Source organism: Fukomys damarensis, unplaced genomic scaffold, assembly GCF_012274545.1.
Source record: "Fukomys damarensis isolate Sample0158 unplaced genomic scaffold, DMR_v1.0_HiC HiC_scaffold_28, whole genome shotgun sequence".
In the NCBI taxonomy this organism is placed as follows: domain Eukaryota; kingdom Metazoa; phylum Chordata; class Mammalia; order Rodentia; family Bathyergidae; genus Fukomys; species Fukomys damarensis.
The window spans coordinates 41645871-41657186 of record NW_022900940.1 but is presented as its reverse complement, the minus strand read 5'-3'; the positions used below and the strand labels follow the sequence as shown (position 1 = coordinate 41657186).

At 60.5% G+C, this 11316-nt stretch overlaps 1 protein-coding gene across 5 annotated transcripts in view; it reads left to right on the top strand.

Moving 5' to 3' along the window:
- Stab1 (stabilin 1) overlaps positions 1–11316 on the top strand; it is a 26221-nt gene that overhangs the window by 9616 nt on the left and 5289 nt on the right. For 3 of the 5 annotated variants that reach the window (XM_033756898.1, XM_033756897.1, XM_033756899.1), the window contains exons 17-48: positions 128–208; positions 437–595; positions 1266–1328; positions 1523–1627; positions 1846–1932; positions 2369–2480; positions 2877–3063; positions 3147–3240; positions 3352–3510; positions 4513–4608; positions 5242–5337; positions 5487–5534; positions 5680–5810; positions 5999–6110; positions 6419–6496; positions 6576–6674; positions 6795–6890; positions 7032–7163; positions 7360–7488; positions 7573–7629; positions 7950–8033; positions 8466–8661; positions 8750–8845; positions 8935–8977; positions 9075–9151; positions 9316–9441; positions 9641–9714; positions 9867–9941; positions 10182–10304; positions 10555–10602; positions 10729–10806; positions 10913–11059. In XM_033756898.1, coding sequence (XP_033612789.1) covers positions 128–208; positions 437–595; positions 1266–1328; positions 1523–1627; positions 1846–1932; positions 2369–2480; positions 2877–3063; positions 3147–3240; positions 3352–3510; positions 4513–4608; positions 5242–5337; positions 5487–5534; positions 5680–5810; positions 5999–6110; positions 6419–6496; positions 6576–6674; positions 6795–6890; positions 7032–7163; positions 7360–7488; positions 7573–7629; positions 7950–8033; positions 8466–8661; positions 8750–8845; positions 8935–8977; positions 9075–9151; positions 9316–9441; positions 9641–9714; positions 9867–9941; positions 10182–10304; positions 10555–10602; positions 10729–10806; positions 10913–11059 — 3288 coding nt within the window. The remainder of the gene's footprint in view (positions 1–127; positions 209–436; positions 596–1265; positions 1329–1522; positions 1628–1845; positions 1933–2368; positions 2481–2876; positions 3064–3146; positions 3241–3351; positions 3511–4512; positions 4609–5241; positions 5338–5486; positions 5535–5679; positions 5811–5998; positions 6111–6418; positions 6497–6575; positions 6675–6794; positions 6891–7031; positions 7164–7359; positions 7489–7572; positions 7630–7949; positions 8034–8465; positions 8662–8749; positions 8846–8934; positions 8978–9074; positions 9152–9315; positions 9442–9640; positions 9715–9866; positions 9942–10181; positions 10305–10554; positions 10603–10728; positions 10807–10912; positions 11060–11316) is intronic. The other 2 variants (XM_010643096.3, XM_010643095.3) reach the window with 1 other exon arrangement.

Below are 11316 nucleotides of genomic sequence, written 5' to 3'. Positions count from 1 at the left end.
CTTCTCTCCCCCTCCCTCCCCCAACATTGTAGCTGGAGGAAACCTTGGGACCAGAAGGTTGGCTCTGTGTCACCTGAGCAAGGTGTGGTGGGTGCTCAGTTTTAAAGCCTCCCTTTCTTCCCGCCAGATGACTGTGGCTAAGCTCATTGCCAAGGGGCGGATCCTCACCCTGGCAAACCAGGTCCTGGCTGTGAATGTCTCTGATGAGGTGAGAGCCAGCAGGCCTGGTGGAGAGGCTGAGACCTGCCCAGCCAGTTGTTCAGCCCCTTTCTGACTGGCCCAATCCGCCCTTTGGCGATCAGGACACTATGCTGAGGCTTCTCACCTGGGGCCCAACAGGGCGGGAAGGGGTGATCCAGGGCAGGTATGTTCCATGCCACGGCAAGGCCAGCTGAGAGCCGCTGGACTGGGGTGACACACGGGGTCTGTGCTGCAGGGGCGCATCCTGCTGGGCCCGGAGGGCGTCCCTCTGAGACAAGTGGACATACTGGCGGCCAACGGTGTCATCCACATGCTGGAGGGTGTCCTGCTGCCTCCAACCATCCTGCCCATCCTGCCTAAGCACTGTGACGAGGAGCAGCACAAGATCGTGGTGGTGAGCCCCGCTCCACAGCCAGGTTGCTCACGCTGAGACCCCCCTAGAGCTTGCAGTGCGAGGCAGGGGTGCTGCCCGAGGCCGCATCGCATTGACCGCAGTGCTCAGGACTGGGTTACTCAGAGGGAGGAGTTTACTTTGGCCCACGGTTCTGAGAGTCCTGGAGCACAGCACTGGTGTCTGCTTGGCTTCTGCTTAGGGTCTTGTACATCACAGGGCAAGAGAGGAGCAAAGGGGCGCCAGCCTCACCCGTCACAACTCGCTCTGGTGCTGACTAGCCCATCGCAGGGCCCCACCGATCCCCGAGTAAGGGGAGCCCCCAAGACTCTAGACGCCACCTCTCAAAACTGACACCTGGGGGACCAGGCCTCCACATGAGTTCTGGTAGAGACAAACCACATTCAGACTGTAGCAGGTACCACCCAGTGGGTGGGCTGATGTGACTGGCCGAGCTGAAGAGCCCCAGAGACCTGCTGGGGTTCCTGCAACCAAGCCTGATGATTCTCCCTTCAAGTACCACAGCCCGGGAGGCCTGAGTCTCCTTCCCTCCCTCCTCTCCCTGCTGCTTCCCCACCTTGGGGCCTTCACCTGCACCCTTCCCTCAGCTTGGCCACCCTTGCGAACGTCCATGTCTGACCCTACGCCCTCCCTTCCTCCCTGCCCTGCCTAGGGCTCCTGTGTGGACTGTCAAGCCCTGAACACCAGCGTGTGCCCCCCGAACAGTGTGAAGCTGGTGAGTGTCCCTCAGCCCAGCCTCGTGCTCCCTGAGCCCCGCTACTGGCTTCTCCCTCAGGTCACAGTGGGGAGTATGGGATGAGAGGCCACGCCGGATCCTGAGGCCCCACACTTCACAGAGGCTCTGGGGGTGGGAGCGTTGCAGAAGGGCTTGCCCAAGGCCCCGCTGACTGGCCCTGTACGCCTGCCCAGGACATACTTCCCAAGGAGTGCGCCTACACCCACGACTCTGCTGGGCTCAACGTGCTGAAGAAGGGCTGTGCGAACTACTGCAACCAGACCGTCACAGTGAGCTGGGTGGGGTGTCTGCGCCTAGGGAGCCCGGCAGACTTCTCTCCTGGGGCCCCGAGCTGGGTGGAGTGGGATGCCTTCCTCAGAGCTACCCTGAATCTTGGGGGAAAAGTGACACTGAGGGAACTCATCTGCTCCCTTGCTCTGCAGTTAGACCAGGGAGCAGAAGCATCCTGGGTAGGGGCAGGCGTAGCCTGGATCCACATGTGCTCTGTCTCTTGCAGAAACTCGGCTGTTGCAAAGGGTTTTTTGGACCTGACTGCACACAGTGTCCTGGGGGCTTCTCCAACCCCTGCTATGGCAAAGGCAATGTGAGTCCCCCTCCTCTGGAATAAGAAGGACCGCTTCTTTCTGGACTGGCAGTGACTGGCTAAGGGACAGCCGTGAGCCTGCCTCTCTAGTGTAGGCAATGACAGTTGGGCCAAATTATTTCCATTATTTTAATAAGAATTAAATCGACGGATTGTTGCATCTGTATTTTAAAAGGCTACTGGTCAGTAGTGTTTGTTATTCTGTTTTTGCCACTTTGTGACATCAGGGCCCTGTAGCATCAGCTATGGAAAGGGAGTCAGATGTCTCTAGGGAGAGCATGAGGCCTCCAGAGCCTGGCGCCTTTCAAGGCCTTGTTCTGCAAGGGGGGCATCAGAGATTCGGAAGGGTGAGGTCTGAGGTCTTCGGGGAGGGCGGGCATTGTGGGACAGGGTGGGCCGAATCCCTTCCATGACTGACCCGTGTCCCACTTTCCAGTGTAGCGATGGGATCCAGGGCAATGGCACCTGCCTCTGCTTCCCAGACTACAAGGGCATTGCCTGCCATGTGTGCTCCAACCCAAAGAAGCACGGAGACCAGTGCCAGGAAGGTGAGTGGCCCTGGCCCGAGCCACCTCCCAGACTTAGAAAGGGCCTTGGGGCACCCAAGAAGGGAGCAGAAATAGATGTTGTCTCCTTCTCCTGTACCAGAAAGACAACTGTGATTTAATGTGAAGCAAGCAGGTTTAGGTCAGACACTTTGGAGAACTTCCCAACGGGGTATTAGGAGCAGAGCAGCTAGAATAGGGGATGAAAGTGCAGAACGGCCCCTTCACGTTTTCTCTGCTTGTCCTCCAAGTCTCGTGACCTCAGATAGTAGCCCCGAAGTTAAATTTCTTCAGGCTGCCCCATTCCTGCCCTCCCATCCCCACCCTGCGAACCCAACCCTGGCTCCCAATCACACTCCCTCCTGCCTCGATTTCTCTGCTCCCGTCTCCTCCCTACAGACTGCGGCTGCATCCACGGTCTGTGTGACAACCGTCCCGGCAGTGGGGGTGTGTGTCAGCAGGGCACTTGTGTCCCAGGCTTCAGCGGCCGCTTCTGCAATGAGACTGTGAGGGACTGTGGGCCCACGGGGCCGGCTCAGCTCTGCCACCAGCACGCCCGCTGCATCAGCCAGGAGGGCGTCACCAGGTACGGACTCACGCTTCTCTGTCCACCGGTAATCGTGGGCATTGATGTGCTCAGCACCCAGCATCCCTCCTCCCCCACCCCAGGTGTGTCTGTCTTGATGGCTTCGAGGGCGACGGCTTCTCCTGCGCCCGCCGCAACCCCTGCTCCCAGCCAGACCGTGGAGGCTGCTCAGAGAATGTCAGTTCTCTCTCCCCTTCCCCGAAGTCCTGAGCCAGGGGCGGGAGCGGGCTCCCTGGACCCCAGTCCTTGGCCCTGAATCCCTGAGCCATTTATCCATGGCTGTCACAGGCTGAGTGTGTCGCTGGGGACCTGGGCACCCACCACTGCACGTGCCACAAGGGCTGGAGTGGGGATGGCCACGTCTGTGTGGCCATTGATGAATGTGGGCTGGACACTCGTGGAGGCTGCCATGCCGACGCACTCTGCAGATATGTGGGGCCAGGACAGGTGAGCAACAGTGGGGTGACGGGGCCTCTATCACGGGGCATCTCTCCTCCTTGCTGTCTGACTCCAAGAACATCCACTCCAAGCTCAAGCTCGGTCTGCAAGCCCAGACACAAATGTGGGCCGTGTACTCAGGAGCGGTTCCTCGGTTCCCATGTGTTACCGGGTACCTGGCAGTCCCTGGTCTAGACTCAGGGAATGTGATACCAAACAAAGCAGGAAGAGACCCATGCCCCCGGGACCTGGAAACCTAGCTCTGGAACTTTGCAATCTTAGATGCTATTCACAGTCTCCCGGAGCCTTCCGCCTCAAGCACTGCAGGCCTGGCGAGTGTGAATATTGACAGAGGTTTGAGGTCATCTGCTGTGCTAGTGAGAAGGGCAGGCCTGGCTGTTTCAGAGTCAGTCTCCACAGGGCTTGGGCTTGTGTGAGGACCCATAGGGCTTCCTGTCCTCCCAATTCCACAGTGGCCTCAGGGCTCCAGCCCATAGTGCCTTGGCAAGAAGAGCTTGTATGGGCACAGGGCCTAGAGCTCTGAACCTCATCAGGAGCCTTAAAGTTCATGACTAGAGTTCTGAATGAGCAGGTCAGACGTCGCTGGTTTGCAAATGAAGGCTACTGGGATTGTCACTTGAGTGTGGACAGGCCCAAGGGCACTGGCACGTAGTGGGAGAGGCCAAAGCAGCTAAACAGGGTGGTAGGGGCAGAGGTGGAACCCAAACTGCCATCGTTAGGCTGGCCTTAACAGACACCTGCCCACTTACCGCAAGCCGCTGACCCCTGTGCCCTGGCAGGGCTCCAAGTGCAGTGGGGCACCAAGGCTCCACGGATACTTCCCTGTCAATGCCACCTTTCTTCAGTGTCACCCAGGGGATATCTAGAACCAGAGCTGCAGGGCAGGCTGGAAGCAGTACCTGTGGGGAGTGCCCAGTGAGAGGCTGGGCACGGAGCAGGACAGGGCTGGGAGCTCATGGTTACGAGGACCTGTGCTCCCTGACTCCCCAGAGCCAGTGCACCTGCAAGCTGGGCTTCGCCGGGGATGGCTACGAGTGCAGCCCCATTGACCCCTGCAGGGCAGGCAACGGAGGCTGCCATGGCCTGGTGAGCGGGGCGAGGCTCGGGGCCCTGGGCAGGCTTCTGGGCTGGGGCTGGCTGCAGTGCTCTCCCTCTGGATAACTCTGTCCCTTGACAACTTGGCCAGTTTCTAAACCCCAAATCCGAATAAAAAGGAAAAAACCCCACCCGAATCCATGTCACTCCCTCATGCTGCCACAGGACGAAATCTTCATCCTTCTTATGAAGGCCACAGGTCCTGCCAGAGCCGGTCCTGGCCCGCCCTGCCCAGCCACCTTTGTCCGTTCTACCTGTCCCCATCCCTTGTTCCTCTGGGTGCTTCCAGCTCCATGCCATCCCTCACCACGCCCGAGTCCCCCTCTGGCAAGCTCCTAAGGTGCAGGGCTGCCTGGGAAACACCATCCCTGAGTACCAACCTCACTGCCTTGATGAGGTGGGGCAGTTTCCACGTCAGATGTTCAGTGAACTCGGAGAGCAAGACCCACTGAAGGCCACAGGCAGGGTGATCAGACAGATGGGCAGACGGAGACAGAGGAGGGCTGGGGGCTGGACGGGGAGAGCAGGGGTGGACGGTAAAGGGGACAGACACGATGCACAGGTGGGGTCCAGCTGCCACACAGGTGCCAAATGAGGGCCATGTCTCTCTCCCGCTCCCACCAGGCCACCTGCAAGGCGGTGGGGGGCGGTCAGCGAGTCTGTTCGTGTCCCCCTCATTTTGGGGGTGATGGCTTCAATTGCTATGGAGACATCTTCCGTGTGAGTGGTGGTAGCTTGTCCTCCCTTCCCTGGGCGTGGACGGGAGTCCTGAGCCCCTCAGGAGGGAAGGTGGTGGTGCTCAGGTCCCTGGCAGGGTGGGGCTTGGATAGGCCCTAGATAGACATTGTCAGCTCTTTCCCTCCCTGTAGGAACTGGAGGCAAATGCCCACTTCTCCACCTTCTACCAGTGGTTCAAGGTAGGACAGGGCAGGCTACTGGGGTTGGGGGTTCAAATCAAGCAGGCCCTTCTGGAAACGGGCGTGTCACCTAACATTCCAAAAGCTGGAGGCAGGGGCAGACCTGGAGGCTGCCTGCATCACCCCACCCCTTTCACGTGCACAGAGTGCCAGCATCACTCTTTCCGCTGACAACCGCGTCACAGTCCTGGTGCCCTCTGAGTCTGCCATCCGCAGGCTGAGCCCCGAGGACAAGGCCTTCTGGCTGCAGCCGAAGATGCTGCCAGTTTTGGTCAGGTGGGGCAGCTGTGAGAGGGCCAGGCCATTGGCGGGGCAGCTCTGTGGGACCCAGGCACTCCCCACAGAGGCAGAGGAGACCTGGGTCCGCTCCTGGCATGTGTCCACCTGTTGGGGGAAGTGCCCGGCCCCAGGGGCCTCTGTGTTACAGTAACCGGCTTCTTTTCCCCCAAACTGTTGTCCCTCAGGGCCCATCTTCTCCAGGGTGCCCTCTCTGAGGAGGACCTGGCCCGGCTAGGTGGACGGGAGGTGGTTACTCTGAACCCCACCACACGCTGGGAGATTCACAACATCAGTGGGGTATGGGGCGATCTCTGGGCAGAGGAGGGGGCCGGACAGGCCGTGGGAGGGAGCTCGAGTGGTTACAGATCCCCCACACCAGGGTCCCGGAGTGTGAGTTCGGGGTTCTCCCACCCTGCTCATTTGAGCTCAGGTCACAGAGCCTACATCGCCGTTGGGCCAGTGAGGGGCTGTCTGCACACATAACTGTCCTCACTGTACACCTACCTGGCAGAGCCAGAGTCTGAGTGTTCCAGGCCAGGCCCAGCCACTCTCAAAATGTCTGTGCCCCCTGCACTGAGCTCTGCCTACTGCCTTCCACCTTCCAGAGGGTCTGGGTGCAGAACGCCAGCGTGGATGTGGCTGACCTCCTTGCTACTGACGGTGTCCTGCACATCATCAGCCAGGTACAGCAGCAGGAGGGTGTGTGCCGGAAATGGCCCAGGCAGCCCAAGAGGCAATGATAGCCTCTCGTGTCCATACCAGGTCTTGCTGCCTCCGCGAGGGGTCGTGCAGGCTGGGCAGGGGGTGCTGCAGCAGCTGAAACAGGTGCCTGCCTTTCGCCTCTTCGGGGAGCTGCTGCAGGTAAAGTAGGACAGCAAGAGGGGTGCCTGCTTGGAGGCCCCTTGCCTGGTCTGGATAAGGCTGTCTGGTAGCCGGTGTCAGGACTAGGATTAATATGGCCACCCTAACCCCTGTCCCTAGCGCCACCAGTTGGTCCCTCAGATCGAGGCTGCCACTGCCTATACCATCTTTGTGCCCACAAACCAATCCTTGGAGGTCCAGGGCAACAGCAGCCTGGTGAGTCCATGTTTCCTGGGGTGATGGCTGAACATCTAGAAAGCCTCCTGCGCTGAGGCCAAAAAAAAAGGACACAGCACAGTGATGTCCAGAGTACTTGATAATCCCGGATCCCCCTGAGCTGAGTACCCCCGCCCCCAGGATGCAGACACAGTGCGACACCATGTGATCCTGGGGGAGGCACTCTCCACGGAAGCCCTACAGAGGGGGGGACACCGCAACTCCATGCTGGGCCCGGCCCACTGGCTTGTCTTCTACAACCACAGTGGCCAGGTTTGAGGGACCGGGAGTGTGGAAACCCTTCCCCGGGGACTCTGCTCTTGAAGACCCCTTTTCTTTGGAGCTTCTCTCCCTAGGAGCCTCTAACCTCTGCTCCTGGGAGACCCCCATCCTTGGAGCTGCCCTTGGCTTCACAGCCCCTTAAGTGATGGAGGTGTGGGCGCATTCAACTTCTGACCTCACTTCCCAGCCTGAGGTGAACCACACACCTCTGGAAGGTCCCTTGCTGAAGGGTCCTGGCTACTCACTGTTTGGCCTGTCTGGTGTCCTGACTGTGGGTTCAAGCCGCTGCCTGCACAGCCATGCAGAGGCCCTGCGGGTGAGAGGCCGGGGCTGGAGGAAGGCAGGGCCGTGGCTGCTGGTTGGCTTGGCTAAGGATCCCCTGACGCCCTGTTCTTCCCAGGAGAAATGTATAAACTGCACCCGGAAGTTCCGCTGCACCCAGGGCTTCCAGCTGCAGGTGAGGCTGGGTTTAGCACAGCTGTCCTTCGCCACTTCACTGCCCTTAGCTCCCAAGCAGCCCACCCACACCCTAGGCCCACTCTGCCGCCTGCATGGGGGATGGCGTTGCTGGGCAGCCAGCTCCAGGGAGAGGCCCAGAGGCCCCTGCTCTGCTCGAAGGTGCCCCGGGGCCTGCTGCCCTCCCCCAGCAGGTCTGTTCTGGCCCTGCTCCCATCTGTCTTATCAGCCTAGACTCCTGCAATCCATTTGTCGGTCTCCCCATTCACGGCCCTGTCCCTGCCCAGCCCACTGGCTGACTCTCCTGCTGTCCTGTTCCAGAACACGCCCAAGAAGAGCTGTGTGTACAGATCAGGCCTTTCCTTCTCCCGGGGCTGTTCTCACACGTGTGTCAAGAAGATCCAGGTTTGCCCTCCATGCCCTCCCACCACAAGTCTTTGGCCAGGGGAAGGCAGCGGGGACAGAGGAGGAGTCAGGCTGGATTCTAAGGGCAGAGGCAAGGATGGTCTTAAGAAGGGGAGGGAGAGACGTGCAGTCAGACGGCTAGTGTTTGTCCTTCTGTCCATCCCCTGGAGAGCAGGAATGGGGACAGAGGAAGGGACTCAGCCTAGAGTGGGCATTTCCCCTCACTGTGGGGTCTGGGCACTGCTCTTCCAGTCTTGTGCCTCAGTTTCCCCACCCTCGCCAGGGGCGGGTGGTAGAAGGCATTCAGCTGCTTTCAGCTTTTATCTGCCTGTCCCTGGGTCTATGGACCCAAGGCGCCCCTACTTTTTCCTTCCCCGTCATCCACTGTACCCTGTGCAAGACTTTGCCCTCCTCCCTTCCTGCCTTTCGCAGGTGCCTGACTGCTGCCCTGGCTACTTCGGCACATTGTGTGAGCCATGCCCTGGGGGTCTGGGAGGTGTGTGCTCAGGCCACGGGCAGTGCCAGGACAGGTTTCTGGGCAGTGGGGAGTGTCGCTGCCAGGAGGGCTTCCACGGAACGGCCTGTGAGATGTGTGAGCTGGGCCGCTATGGACCCAACTGCACTGGAGGTGAGGGCTGGCAGGGGCCGGGCGGTGGGCACCTGGGGGGCAGGACACAGGCACCGCATGATCTCTGTGCTCCTTGTGCCCCTCCCAGTGTGCGACTGTGCCCATGGACTCTGCCAGGAGGGGCTGCGAGGGGATGGAAGCTGTGTCTGTAATGTGGGCTGGCAGGGCCTCCGCTGTGACCAGAGTGAGTGGGACACAAGGGCATACGGGGGTGCATGACTACGAGGGAGACTTCGTGCGCCTGCCTGACTAGAACCTCCCTCCTGTCTCCAGAAATCTCTGGCCCACAGTGTGCAAAGTGTGACCTCAATGCCAAGTGAGTGAGACCAACCTGGGGCAGGTGGGCAAGCAGTGGAGGACGGGGACAGGGCAGGGGCCGCAGCCACAGGCTGAGCTGCTGCCATCCCTCCTAGCTGCATACAGAGCTCAGCTGGAGCCCCTGCCTGCGTCTGTGCCGCCGGATACTCGGGCAATGGGAGCTACTGTTCAGGTCCAGCCCCTGGGTGCCCCGGGTCCTTTTCTGAAATAGCGGGGGTGGCTGTCCCCCACTGCTGTCCCATCTTGGGTCCTACCCTCCCTCTGACCTTTGACTCTGCTGTCCCGCTCCTGCACCCTGCCCGCTCCTTACAACTCTGGGCAACACGCTACTCCCAGAGGTGGACCCATGTGCCCACAGCCATGGGGGCTGCTCCCCACATGCCAACTGCACCAAGGTGGCACCTGGACAGCGGACATGCACCTGCCAGGATGGCTACACCGGCGACGGGGAGCTGTGCCAGGGTGAGGTTGGGCCCCTACCCAAGGGCTGGCAGGCTAGAAGCCCGGTTTCGTCTTCAATCTGAAGCAGACTAGGAGGGGTGGAAGCCACCCAAGGTGTGGGTAGAGGCCCGGAGGGGCGGGCAAGCACCTGAAGGTACAGAAGGACGGGTGAGTGGAGGGGCCCCCAAGGGCCACCCCTTACCCCAGTCTCTTCCTCCAGAGGTTAAAAGCTGTCTTGTCCACAATGGGGGCTGCCACATTCATGCCGATTGCATCTCCACAGGCCCCCAGCAGGTCAGCATGCAGAGCGGACGCGGGCCGTCCCATTTCCTCATCCTCTTTCAGTGGCTCCTCCTTCAGACCGGACCTGAGGGGGGGGTCCTTTGATCTCGGGCACGGGCCAGCTCCTAGCTCCCGGCAGCCCCACTGACTAGGATTTGGGACAGGTGTTCTGCAACTGCCGTGAGGGTTACAGCGGAGATGGCATCCAGACCTGTGAGCTCCTGGACCCCTGCTCCAAGGTCAGGTCCCCCACACCAGCACATTCCACAGGCCTGGGTCTGTGGCAGAAAGCAGCCCTCCTTACCTCAGGAGGGTCCTGAGGGCCTGTGTAGTGGGGGCCACCTTTCCTACAGCTCCAGTCTGGTTCCTGGGATAGAAACAGAGCTGTCGGAGTTGGGCAGGAACTTCATGGCCACAGGCTGGGTGGGACATAAGAGTCTGGGAAGCCACTGATGCCTCCTTTTCTGTCCCTGCCTCAGAATAATGGAGGCTGCAGCCCTTACGCTGTGTGCAAAAGCACAGGGGATGGCCAGAGAACATGCACTTGCGACACAGCCCGTACTGTGGGAGATGGTTTCACCTGCCGCGCGCGAGTTGGCCTGGTAATGGTGCCCGTCTGTCCCGACTTGATCTTGGCCATGTTCCAGGCGCCTGAACTAGGATTTGAGCCTTGACTCTTCCTGGGCCTGACCCAGCTATGATGCACGACAGTAATCCTGGCCTTAGCTCAGACTCCCCTGGCTGCCCTTTCTTCATCTCTGCCTGGGCCAGACCTTGGGGTGCAGATGCGGGGGCAGGAACCAGGCCTGACTGGAGGCCACCCCAAATCTGAGCTGATCCTCACTCCTCCAGGAACTCCTTCGGGACAAGCAGGCCTCATTCTTTAGTCTCCACCTGTTCGTGAGTAACCCACCTGGGCCCACCTGCCTCTCTCCATGCTCCCATGGGGGCGTGGAGGGCCTTGCTCAGAGTTCAGACCTTTTGAGGATTGTCTCTGGAACCCTGCATCATTCCCAACTTCCCCAGGAATACAAGGAGCTCAAGGGCGAAGGGCCATTCACAGTCTTCGTACCACAGGCAGATCTGATGACCAACCTGTCACAAGTATGCAGCTTCCGGGGCAAGGCTGGGGAGGAGGAACCCTGGGAGTGGGCATTGCGCGGGAGAGGTGGCAATCAGAGGCTCCACTACCCTCACGATGCCCCTTTAGGATGAGCTGGCTCGGATTGGGGCACATCGCCAGCTGGTGTTTCGCTACCACGTGGTGGGCTGCCGGCAGCTGTGGAGTCCGGAGCTGCTGGAGCAGGGATACGCCACAGCGCTCTCTGGACACTCGCTGCGCTTCAGCGAGAGGGAGGTGAGCCGGCCCGTGCACCTGCCCTGGTTAGACCCCTACTCGCCCCATCCTGGCCCAGCATCCTCAGATCCAGGACTGAGCCAAGGGGACCCCAGCTCGCGGCACACCTTTGAGAGCCCGGTCCTGTCTTGACGCCCCGCCCCAGGCCCACCCTCGTCCCTCCCTCCCTCTGTCCCTGTCCCCGACACACCCACGCCCAGCTCCCCCCATCAGCCGGATTCAGCCCCTCGCCCCCCCCCCCCGCCGGAGCATCTACC